The following is a 12,858-nucleotide window of genomic DNA, read 5'->3' as shown; positions in this document are numbered from 1 at the left end:
GAACACCAGTGCCCATGTCCTGCTCCACCACATGCAAGCACAACCCCAGAACAGCACGGACACACATCCACATCCCTCAGTGCCTTGGAGCTGGGACACAGCCAGCTCTGGGAATGATGCTCACTGAGCACACTGAGAAACTCAGTCACTGAACAACCTGGAATTTGAAATGCTTGGAGAGGGAAGTGTCAGAAATGTGCAAACAACATGATGGGGCTGAGGGAAGACAGTAAAATGTCTGATCCTGGGAAAAGGACTGGCTTTGCTTCATTCTAAGATGTAAGCAGATCATAGAACAATCTACAGGAAGCAGTCAGCAAAAGATTCAAGAATCTAAATTCATACCTGTCAAAGCATCTAGAAAATAAAATTCCCCTTTTCAAAGTTTTTTAAAAATGAGTTTATTAGTGTTATTAAACCAAGACTTCTGTAAATCATGACATTCCAATAAAAGTGATCACTACACTATCACTATTAACGAATAATGCAGAACAGCTGTCAGTTTGTGAAAACTAAGTGAATTATTCTATGAATATTTTCCCTATTGTGCTTCAGGGATTAGCTTTTCTCTCACTACTGTTCAATAATGTATAATCAATAGTCTAAAATAAAGCTTCAGGAGCCATCCCTATAAAACCTAAAGGGAAAAAAACCTCCTTCAATGCTGTGCTGAGCAGTGATGGGAACAGGCTGCTGCTTGGGCCTGCTGCCTCCAGTGGTTTTTACCAAACAATATTGCAAAGTCAGATATCACAGGGTGCACTTCATACTGGGCTGATGTGAGGAGTACAGTGATTTGATTGACAAGGTTAAATCTAGAAGCTAGAAGTTAGTGAATCCCCCCCCCCAAAAAAATTCTGGTAGACAATCAAACAAGAATACCAGAGCAGGATATAAAGCTTATTGTCTATTCATATGATGTTAGTATGGTAATAACTGTAAGGACATGTTCTGTTCTGGCATCTACACATTTGGAAAATTAAAAATTGTTTAAAAAGCTGACAACAAAAACTAGAGGGATGAAGAAAAAAAAATTAACAATTCATTTATAGAAAGTAAGATTTGAAGGTATGATCATGGTATGTCAAATCCCTAGATCAGGACAAGATTTGCAGCAAAAGAACATCCTCCAAGAGAGATGTATTACAGTTCCATTTTTGGAAGGCAAAGCAAGATGAACTGAAACACAGGGTTGGGGATTGGTTTGGGATTTTTTTTGAGAACAGTAGTTGCTCACATACCTTATCTAAGAGGTGACTGATCCTTTTTCTGAACTTCTCAAAGCAAGAATTCTTTTTTCCTAATGAATGTTGAACTTCTTGACATTCTGCTGCTGCTGCTGCAATCAGACTGCAGTTTTAGGACTATGATATCCAGATTAATGATCAGATGAGTTCCCCTTACCTTTACAAATGTCCCTTCCCATCAAAACCTGTGTTTCAATTGCTGATTTACCTTCTACTGCTGGGGGCCTTTAGTCAGACACTGGTAGCACCCAGCTTTTAAGCAGGAATGGGTGCAGCCCCTCTCTTCCAAGCAGAACTTGGCTCTGGTTGGACAAACCTCTGCTCACTTTCAACAAGTTTGTACAAAGTAAAAACCCAGGAAGGCCAGAAAATAATCCCCTATACTGCAGCTCAGTTCCCCACCAGAGAAGAAAGAGGAATTCTGTGTTCATAAACACGGGCAAAGAGGGACTGGGATGAGCAAATCAGCTGGATCTGGGGAATTCAATGCAGCTGTTTGCAGGAAGCAATCACTCTTCAAACAGACCCAGAGGTATATGCAAGAGAGAAGGAAAGAATATGGCTTCTAATTCTGTTTTATGATCAATTGCTATTATTAATAGGAGACTCAAATCGGAGACTCAAAATTTTGAGGCAGTTGCTAATGAAACACTAATGGTGGATGAACAGCCAGAGGGGAGAAAAGGCCCCTGGTGAAACCTGGCCAGCCCCACTTGCAGAGCCAGTGCAAAGGACAGTGGCTTCCCAAAAGCCATAGTGGTGACCTGGTGTTTTAGAGCACTCAGATGCTGCTGGTGGAATGAATTCGGCAGTGGATTTGTCATGGAAAAGATTCAAGCCAAAGAAATGATTCTTGCAAGTGGCAGAACCCTATGGATTAAGGCAGGAGACATTCAAAATCTTACATAAAGCACACACAAATCTGGAACAGGTAACATATTTCAGAAGACTTGATTAGAAAAATAACTTAGGGATATACCCCAAAAATACATGCACAGGTGATTGATTACCTTTGCTTCAGCTATCAGTTACCTGATACTAATTCTCACTGTTTCATGAGAACTCTTACAATAGATTGTGCAGGCTCACAATTCCCCATTTAGCACCAAAAAAATCCAGACATTCTGCAAAAAGGATGAGGCAAATACTCTGGAAGAACGCATTTAATTCAGCTATAAGGAACAGGAAAATCACACTATGTTTTTCACATATTTGTATTTTTAAATAAAAGGCCTGATATTGTAGTCCCCATGGAGGTAAATTCTTTTAGAATTTAAAAAAGGTGCCTCACTCAAGACACCAGGACAAATCTGAAGAAGTGTTCAGATATTCTAAGATTTATACTAAATCTTCCAAATTGAACTAGCAACTGATAAAACAACTCTCTAACTTTGCTACTATGAGGAACCTTTTTGAAACCTCAAACTTCAGTGCAAGCTCAGAGCACTTGTTTTACAAGTGGAGCATCTCACACATGTGAAAAGCTGCTTGATATAGAAACTCCAAGGCTCAGCTAACCAAGCCTAACAAAAGAAAGAACCTAAAGATGAATGTAAAAGAGCACACACATTTACCATTGAAAAAAAGCAATAAAAACCCAGAAAGGTTTGTGCAAGGAGTCCTTGCAAAGTAACTCCACTTGGTGTTTTAGTATCAAAGCACTGAAGAACAGCACCTTCCCAGTTACCCAACCCTTCTCCAGGGATTCTCACAACAGAAGAGTGAACTGTGCATTTTAGCTCATTCCTCATAATTTTGAACATGCAAATGTCAAGAACTCCTGGAAAAGGCACTGTATTAGGGAACCACAGGTATACTTGTAAGCACAAGCCCCCATGCAATGTGTACTATGCACCTGTGTATAGAATATAAATATGCATACATGCATGTAAGGAAATTAGAAATAATTCTCCTTTAATACAACCATGTTCAGCCTCAAACTGCAGCTCTCTGACGTGCTAAAGGTTTTGGAGAACACAACATTTGTCTTTAATACACGGACAAATTAAGCCCCAGGCAGAGCTGCTGGTGCAGGGCCCCCCCAGCTGCCCCCAGGGAACCTGGCACAATCTCTGCTGCCATCGGGGAGGGACCCCCGGCTCTGCAGGCTCCCCCTCCTCAGGCTACCAGCAAGGAGGAGGGCAGGGAACCCACTGCAAAAGAAACAGAAGCTGAAACAGGGACAAACAGGGAGTTTGAGATGCTGGAGAGGCGAGGAGGCAGCATCAGGCCCCCTTCCCCCAGCAGGGCTTTCCTCTATTGCCCAGGACCTGCAGGCACTGCTCCTCCCGTCTCACCACCCCTGCCATGGGCACGTCCACCCTGCAGCTCCAACACCTCTTCCTCCTCCACGGCAATGTGCTCCCAAGCCTTCCAGGACTCTCTCCTACCTCACTTCCTTCTGAAAACCACAGAGGGATCAGCTAGACCAAAACTTAAACCAACACAAATGTGAAATAAAAAGTAAAAAAAAAAGTCTTTTGCTCTTACTGGACATGCTGCAGACATTGTGCCTAGTAACTGTGGCAATATCTAGTGCAAAAGAAACTTAGCATGAATCTCTTGTTTTCAAATGACATTCAACTCAAACATGCATAGGGAGAGTAAAGTTATTTTATTAAATCATGCACATCACGTGTGTTAGTGCAAATAGTTTAATCTGTACTCCAGAAATTCTATTGTATTTTTATATCTTTACAAAATAGATTTAAAACAATTAATTACTTAAAAAAATGTAATTCTGAAGTTAAGCATTTCAGAACAATATTTGCAATAACCTATATACAAGAGGTACTAAGTACCACTGGCATACGAGTGTTCTGTGGTTGGGTGGCTTCCTGCAACTGAAAAGGATGAAAAGGATGAAATGAATGAACTAAATGACAATAGTTATTTTCTACAAGTCACTTGTGGACTATTTTCTCCAACTAATAATCCTCCCATTAGCAAATCCCACGTAACTTAAGATAGAACCTTTAATTACAGGACAATGACCCTTAAAACCTCACAAAGTAAATTATATGCTAAATTTCTATTTAAATATTTAAACTATCTGTCGATTGCCATAACATTCTTTAAAGCCAATTGAATTGCTGAGATTACCTCCCTGTTTTGAAGTTTCCTTTAGCAGAGCCATATTACTTTACTCTACCATTCTTTAACATATTATTTAAGTCTTTAATAAACTTTTTTGACAGAACTGTTGAGCTGAACAAGACAACTACTGTCTACATTTAATTCAGCACTAACTACAGTGATTCCCACCAAAAGTCAGCAAATAGCAATAGTTATAGTACTTAGATAAGGAAAATAAACTTTGTAATGGGGACCACTGCATCATACTTACAGCCATGTGATAAGGAGCCACAAAATTTTACTACCAAATTAAAATCATCGTCACCTGACAATGCTTCATCAGGTATATGATTCCAAGTTCGTAGCATTTTATGTATCTAGATTTTCTCAGCTATCACAGACGTACTGTAGCAGTTCTCTTAATAAAGTTACGTCCACAAAAGCTTATTCTAAAGAGCTTCTCCAGCTCAAGTCAGAAGGTATCAAATGACTGAAAAAATAAACTGATACATGTGATATGTGAGAAGGTATTCATACTTTTAAAGAACGTATCTCTTTAAATATATGAAATTTAATAAATTACATTCAAACTAAAGTTAACATAAGTTGAATCAATGCACTATGTCCATCAAATGACCAAGTACTTGCTCCCAGAAACACCTTAGTTCACTCAAGAACACACACATGCTTACACTCGCACACGCGCACACTAAATACTTGAGGCTGGTCTTCACCATCAGCATCTCTATCTCTTTAAGGCTGGACATGAATTGTGTTTATTCCCAAAATCCATTAATAAAGCAATCCTTATGAAAGAAAAATATGCTTCCTTCGAAAGGCCTAGTAAGAGAAGTTTCCTTAAGTCTTGTTCCCAACAGCTCAGTGACTAACAGCAAGTAAAATGATACACTAGTTTAAAAAAAAATAGATCATACTGAAAGGCACTGAGCACACTGCATCTGTTTCCCAAGTATCTGCAAGGTTACTTGGCTTGGATGTCCAAATCAGTATTTTCCTCTTAAGTCTAGCAATCAGATTCTAAAGTCAGTGTCCACAACCCTAGCCATTATAAATAATTTGGTACCAAGAAGCCTGCTTTAGGCCACCATTATAGTATTCAGAATCCCAACATACTAATTTAAAACTTGCATGAAGTTGTAAGCAAAAATATTGCTCACAGAATGATGAATCACAATTTTATTCCCTCTTTATAGACAGATACATTTTATACAGTTTAAAGCAAATGACCCTACTGCTGTTCTCACGCAGAGCTGTGCTGTATTAAGAGGTAAAAAGGAAGAGAATTAATCTGTTTTCCCTCAGTATATGAATGTTGCCAGCTTCTAAAGGGAGGACGGTGTATGGATTCAACAACAGTTCTCATGGAGAAGCTCTGGTTAGGCCTGGGTACAGCACCACGGCTGTTACAGCAACCAAAGCTGCCATCACAGGCATCCAAGGCCATTGTCTCTGTGTGGAGAGAAAAAAGAAATCAATATCATATTTGTTCTAATTCATACTAATCAGTTTACCTGGTGGTTCCTGCAAGTCCTGAGTACCTGTTGGCAGGCATCACTACAATGTCACCCAGGAGCCCTGCTGCAGGCTAGTCCTGGCCTGGAGCACCACAGCAAACCATGTTCCTCTAGCACAGCAACTCCACAGCTCTTGGTGACTGAGGATGGGCTGGAGGACTCTTGGCAGCTCCGTGTTCCCAGCTTTGTTACTGCACACACCTCAGAGAAATCTGCCACTGAACGTGTCAAGGCTTGAGATGTTTAAAACGTGGCTCGTGCCAAGTCAAGGCTAGACAGAGGTTTATGCACATCTTTAACTTTTGACCGTTTAAATCCAGATCTGTGACTTAGTTTGTAGCAGATCCTAACAACACCATTTTTAACAGACTGTCACAACATTGCATGACAACAATGGCATTTTAAGAGGAGGACACACTGAGAGACAAGAGAAAATGCAAGCTGAGAGTTCAGAGTACAAACCAACCACCTATTTCTTGGCTTTTTTTCCCCATCTTTCCATCAGCAATAGTGAGAAAAATTAAAGTGTTTAGAGCCAGAGAGGAATTTCTTAGACCATAGATAGGAACCAAAGCTTGTTGAATTTTATTATTAGAGGCAAACTCTTCATTTTTCATAGTTAATTAGGCAATTAAGTTTTCTTACAAGCCCTAGCATCGCAGCATTGTGCAAAAGGCAGCCCATTTGCTAAAGACAAACTGAGACTGAGTTAGAAGAGGCACGTTCAAGCACCAGTTAGAACAAAATTCATTGTTAGAATTCAGGAAATCACAGAGATGTTAAATGATTAGTGGATTGCTCAGCTCGTCAGTGTCAACAGAATGGCATATTAAATGAAGGGTTTGCTTCAGGTAGAGAAATACCTGTGAGCATTTCACCATGCACTATTTGATACAGAAATGGCACAAACAGGTGAGGGACAAACATACATTGACTGAACAGTAGTGCTTGTACCTTTCGCTACCACAATGGGCCGTAACACCAATACAGGAAAGCCAGGATTAGGCCGATGAATACGGCTGGGACGGGTTGTAATATGGAAGGCTAAAGAAGGGAAGGGATATTAAAAATCACTTTGTGCTATAAATCAAATCAGGTAAAGATGATTTAGAGAGGGGAAAATAAGTCAGTAAGTTTTGTTTTAAGTGAAATGTATTAAAGACATCTAACACATTACAGCATTGTCTAATCTGGTATACAAAGTTAGTACACCATTCTACTCAAATGAACAGGGATGTTTAAAAATAAAGGGAAGTAAGCAGAAAATGTTCCAAGAAACCTCTTGTCACAACTTGGAATTTAGCACTTTGAAAACAAAACAAATGTTAAACTGATTTGCCTGTATCTTATTTATAGTTGGTTTTAGTTTTTCTAAGTAAGAGGAAATCCTATTTGGATTTCTTGAGAGATGGACTGACACCAAATATTGGATTTTTCAGCTATTTCTTCATTCCTTGCTAGTTAGCCTTTTCCATTTTCCATCACCAGCCTCTGGAAAAACAATCTTTTTTCCTCCATTAGTGAATCAATTACAGCTATGTCCACAGGCAAACCCAGTAGTTCAGACATTTCTGTGAGATTGTAACGTGACTGTACAATCCACATCCAGTTACTACAAAGCAGAGAAGCACATTTCTATCAGAGATACCACAAAGCTCAGCATCTCTGCCAGGTCAGCAGCCTTGTGACCAAATGCAATTCTGAAAATTGATCAAATGCTGCAGCTGGGCCAAACCAGCAGCTGGCCAGACTGCAGGGTTCATCCAGCTTAGGGCCTCCACAGAACCATCCACACTTTTTCTCAGCTGTGTTCTACTCAAGGAAACTACTGCACATTCTGGATGGAACAGCCTCTATCTGTGATACGAAAAGTTAAAAGCAAAAATGGACCTAAATGCTTTTTAATCTGTCCTTGGAAGACATCTGCTTTCTCTGTATCCTACTCTATATATTTGTGCACACACAAAGACACACAGAGGTTAAGGTCAAACCATGCCAAATATTTTTAAAACTGTTTGTGCTGAAGCTACCTTGATTTTGTTCAGTCAAATAAATACATGATAAATTCATGCTTAACTTTTCTAAAACATGGTGATTAGTAAGTAAAATCTCATCTTGGGTTGAATTTGTAGGAATCACTAATTCATAGAACCTCCAATATGGTTTAAAGTACAGGAATATTAGAAGGTATTCTAGTCTTGTTCAATTAAATTTTTTTTCAATCAAGGCAAATACTTAACAGAAAAATTATGTGTAACTGTTGAAGACTTTTTCATGCAAGATTATTTTTGTGTCACGGGTGCCACGAATCACAGTGCCACCTTCCCACAGAAAGCCTGTTGGCAGAAATAATCACAGCAGTGTTCAAGAAGTGCCAGAGGTTTAAATCAACCAGAGCAGCTGATGTTCTCAAACCATTCAGATCATTAAATCTGTTGTGTAAAGCGCATCAGGAAGTAACCAGTGGCTACAAGCATGCAGACACAAGTGTACACCACACCGCTAAGCAGTTCAAAAACACAACACTGCCATCTTTTATAAAAGTACAACTTAAATACTAAAACATAATATTTAAATGATATCCCAAATGGAGTACAGAAGCCTTGTCTTTTGTAACATTTGATGATTCACTGAACAATTCTATAGATATATTTTTTCAAGTTATACACATTCTTGGCAAATGAAACCAATGATAAATATCCATCACATTCAATGAGAGGACCTCCACATTATTAGGTTTTCCCCTCACAAGCTTATCAATACATAACAAATCTCCCTATTGTCAAGGAGCATTTAACTGCACGCCTCAATAAAATTGTGCATCTTTTTTTAGAATATGAAGATATGCAAACTCAGACACAGATGAGCTGCAAAAAGGAACAAATCCCACAGTGGGAAGTCACTTTCTGTCCTCAGAAATGAAGTAGCAGATAATGATTCCAGCATAAAGGGGCAATGGTACTTGAAAAATTTGACCTTGGAACTCAGCCCAGTATCCATGATGTCTGAAACAATCCCCAAGATGGATATGTTTTACATTACAGGCTGTGAGTAATGTTTGGTGAGCAGTGAGTTTGCCCTTATATGGAGGATGCTCTTCATCACACCCTGACCTCCACGTTTCAACTGTCACAATTAACTCCTCTTCTGCAAGCAGCTTTTGGCAACTGCTGTGGTTTCTGCTTTCACTTAAATACTCACCTCTAATTCTCCCTAAAATTTCTTTTCAGTTTTTCCACTTTCATCAGGTGCTCCCATTTCCTTCACAGTATTTCAACCTTTACTTTTTCCCCTTTTCCACTGATCATTTTGATTCTGAGATTAATCTTTTTAACAGAGCAGAAAATCTCACATTCACCATTATTTATTCAGTGTGATTTCTTCTATTAAAATGGGGTGGAGTTTTAGTGTAGTTGTTTTTGACTTCTGCTTTAAGTAAGTCAAGTAACTCTGAGCACTGCAGAAAAACCCTAAGCAAGAATCAGGTTCCAAGAGAATGATGAAATCATATTCCTGAAAATATGTCTGAAAAAAGTGAGAAAGGCTTTGAATTCTTTACGTCTTTGACAGCTCCATGATGTTCAAGGTTTATATTCAAGAATTAATTATGGCAAGGATATTCATACAAACTTTAAGCATCCAGCTGACTTAGAGGATAGGACCTGTAAAACTTCCCTTGTAGTCAGAGAAACAATTTGCTAAAGTCTGTTACAGAGCATTCATTATCCTCCTGTTTAGTACTGTGCCTTACAGGAGCTGTTCACCCTGCACTGGCCACAGAGGCAGTACAGGAAGACAAAACCAGCCCCCCCAGGGTAGTAAGGGACCTAAAATAAGGCTATGACCACCTTATAATGTGTCTGCCACACCCTTAATGTTTGACAGGTTTCAGAATCTCAGTAAAATAAAAAGTTGTCTGTAGCTGGCAACTCAGTTCTAATGATACAACCTCTCAAATAAACTGAAAACCAGAAAGCACTATTTTCATTACTGAATAGAAAGGACAGTTCAGCTGTACTGCTTAAAGCATGAGCCCACCAGAAATAACCATGCTTAAGAAGCATAAGCAAGAGTAAGGTGGGAACATCCATTGTAATCAATACCAATAAAGTGAGAGCAGCTTGAAAAGGTTTACTCAGTTCATCTGGATACAGGTTTGTCAGCTACTGCCCCTGTATCATTGTTTGAAATCAGAAAATTTTACTTAGTTCTGGTTCACTGTATTTAAGCCACATGTTTTCAAGAGAGCAGGTATCTAAGGACATACTTAAAACTGTCAAGCAACTGTAAATTTAACTTTCATGTGTAATTGTAACAGTGTAATGATCTGCAAATCTGCACAGGTAGGACTAAAATGGAATTTTGCATAATATGGTACCCATTTTTTTTTTCTCTAGAAGTCCATCCTTTTCTATTTGACTCTTCCATATTCCTTCAATCAACAGAATTGCCAGTGTCATAACCTGACTTCCCCACACATTTGGTACAGACTTACATTGTTTCCTTTTTCTTGTAGCAGCTTCAGGTTTTCTTTACATTGTTTGAGCTCCTCCGTGAGTGACTGGTTTTGTTGTTCAGCCACCTCATACTTGGCCTTCAGCTCTGAGAGCACAGTCTGTGTTCTTTCATACTAAAGACAAAGAGAAAACAATGTGTGGACCCCTGGATACCCAGCACATGCTGACATCTGCTTAGCACACAGCTCCCTTTGCTGTCATCTGCCTAGACTAACTCGCCTTGCATCAGTGCACTCTCTTTTCATAAAAGTGGGGTAGAATTTAGATTTCCTTTTTTTCTAAATCAAAATTTTTTGCCCAGCTTGGCAGAGCTAGGACTACCAAACCCAAGGAAATACAAAGTAAATGCAAAGCTTTAATTAATCTCTCATACCAGTTATTCATTATCATATTGGAAAGGACTGTAAAAGCTACACAGATGAAACAAGAAATAGGGGAACAAGGAGTCCTTCACATTTGAATAGTGGTCTTACATCTAGGCTGCAGTTTATACCCCTCTCATAGGTGCAAAATTCAACACTCTGTATGAAGTAAATCAAACCCTCTTCCACATAGCAAATTCAAACTTAAGAGCAAGGCAGGCATTAAAAAAAACATTATGCCACAATCCTCAGTGTGGGTCAAGTGCAAACAGTACTGGGTAAATGGGATATGTTCCTAGAGAATGGGTAGCTTTTCCTTTTTCAAACCCACATTCCATTTTTCCTATTCTAGCAGTCCTCCTGACTGGGTTTAGTAAGGACAGAACCAATGACCTTCAGTACTGGCATTCACCACAAATTTAGAAGATGAGGCATCTTTACAAATACTGATCTGATTACAAAACAGAGATTAAGACAACTGGGGTTTTCAGATTCTGAGAATTGTAAGGAATGTGACATGGATGAATTAATCATGGAGCAAACAAAAGGACTGCAAAAGAAACTAAGAGCAGTGACTGGAGAAACATTCAAAATGTTCACAAGAGGAAGTAAGCAAGTGCTGGAGACTATGGCCTTGTCCAGACATAATCTTTAGAGGCCAGATTAAATACATGCTCAGAATGCTGACTCTTCCTTATGCACTTACAAATCCATTAAGATAAAAGATCTTTGTAAAGAATATGTAGTCCCATTGCCAAATAGAAGAGTTCAAATCTAACTGGGAAGATTAGACTGTGAAAATTAACTTTGACTCATAACAGCTAAAGAAACTCTGGACCATGATATTCATGAAGACTCTGAATAATGTTTTACCTGTCTGAACATCTTAAAAGTAAATTCACTACAGTAATGCATGGAAGTAAAGTCTAGCAAGTTCTCAAAGAACACATGTATTAACCTGAAGTCTTCCCTTTTAGATTTGACTCACAGTTTGTATTTTCATAGCTACCATTTAAACTGCTTGCAATAAACATTTGAAAAAAATTATTTACTAGAAAAAGCAAAGAATTAAAAGTCCCTTTTCTTTTAGCTTAAAGAGGTCAGTCATTGAGCATTACATTCTTGCAAAATGGAAATATTTCATGCTACCTCTTTCTGAAAATCTTTTGCTTGACTTTCAGCTTCACTGAGTTGAGTTTTCAGACTGGCTGCATCCCGTTGATGTTTTTCTCTCAATGATCCCATCTGATTTTCAAGTTCCTTCCGAGACATTTCAAGAACACTTATATCGCTGGTTAGTGCTAAACTCTGTTTCTGAGAGCTGAAAAACAAAATCCAATTGATTCCTTATGCATTTTAAATTTACACAAACTGGCACTTTTCACCCTTGAAAGTTTAACACATTGGTTTTGATGTGTAAATATCAGCTTAGAGCAATCATAGAAATACAGACCATTATTGCCTCCCTAGCAGAGTGCTGACACAAAAGGTTGGCCATGATCTTGCTTTTAAATATATCTCCACAGCTTGCTGTGTATAATTAACATTTAGTATCTCTTTTGGGAGGAAAAACCACCATCAGCAAAACTCTTCAGCTGCTGTGGTACCCCACAGACAAACCTTGTGCCCTTACCTAGAGAGCTCCTTCTCTTGTCGCTGAAGTTCAGACGTAAGTGAAGTATTTTCCTTCCTCAGTTTAACACATTCAGCTTCCAGAGCAATCCACTCTGCCTTCAATTTTTCAAGTTCATCTGCAATGAATAAGTTAATTCAATTAAGTAAAATTATTTCATGACTGCTTCAAGGAACACCAGCTGATAAATGGAGGAAAAGCTGGTAAATCTCAAGTGTATTTGTTTGTAATCATGTCACATGAATTCTCTCGTGAGCACCTGTAAAACATTACATTATCTTCTACTGTTATAAGGTTTATGACCCTGACAAGTTACTTTTTTCATTAAAGCTTTTTCTAAGGCACAAAGAAGTAGAAAACAGTCTTTTTATGGGTCAACTCTAATATTTTAGAAACAGTGGTACAAAAGTATACTTGAAGAAAATAATTTCCAAGGCTTGAAAATAGCAAGAGAATCACTAATACCATGCCTCTGTTTCAAGGAATAGA

The 12,858-nt window shown here is 38.7% G+C and overlaps 1 protein-coding gene across 35 annotated transcripts in view; it reads right to left on the bottom strand.

Moving 5' to 3' along the window:
* Positions 1-12,858, bottom strand: part of SLMAP (sarcolemma associated protein) — a 90,156-nt gene that overhangs the window by 12,686 nt on the left and 64,612 nt on the right. For 19 of the 35 annotated variants that reach the window (XM_054640063.2, XM_054640083.2, XM_054640075.2 and 16 more), the window contains 4 exons: positions 12,370-12,487; positions 11,886-12,057; positions 10,353-10,487; positions 3,843-5,792 (listed from right to left, as the gene is read on the bottom strand). In XM_054640063.2, coding sequence (XP_054496038.2) covers positions 5,703-5,792; positions 10,353-10,487; positions 11,886-12,057; positions 12,370-12,487 — 515 coding nt within the window. In that variant the 3' untranslated portion in view covers positions 3,843-5,702. The other 16 variants (XM_054640064.2, XM_054640084.2, XM_054640077.2 and 13 more) reach the window with 3 other exon arrangements.

Source organism: Agelaius phoeniceus, chromosome 11 (genome assembly GCF_051311805.1).
Source record: "Agelaius phoeniceus isolate bAgePho1 chromosome 11, bAgePho1.hap1, whole genome shotgun sequence".
In the NCBI taxonomy this organism is placed as follows: Eukaryota; Metazoa; Chordata; class Aves; order Passeriformes; family Icteridae; genus Agelaius; species Agelaius phoeniceus.
The sequence above is the reverse complement of the archived record's forward strand: the minus strand, read 5'-3'. Positions and strand labels throughout refer to the sequence as shown.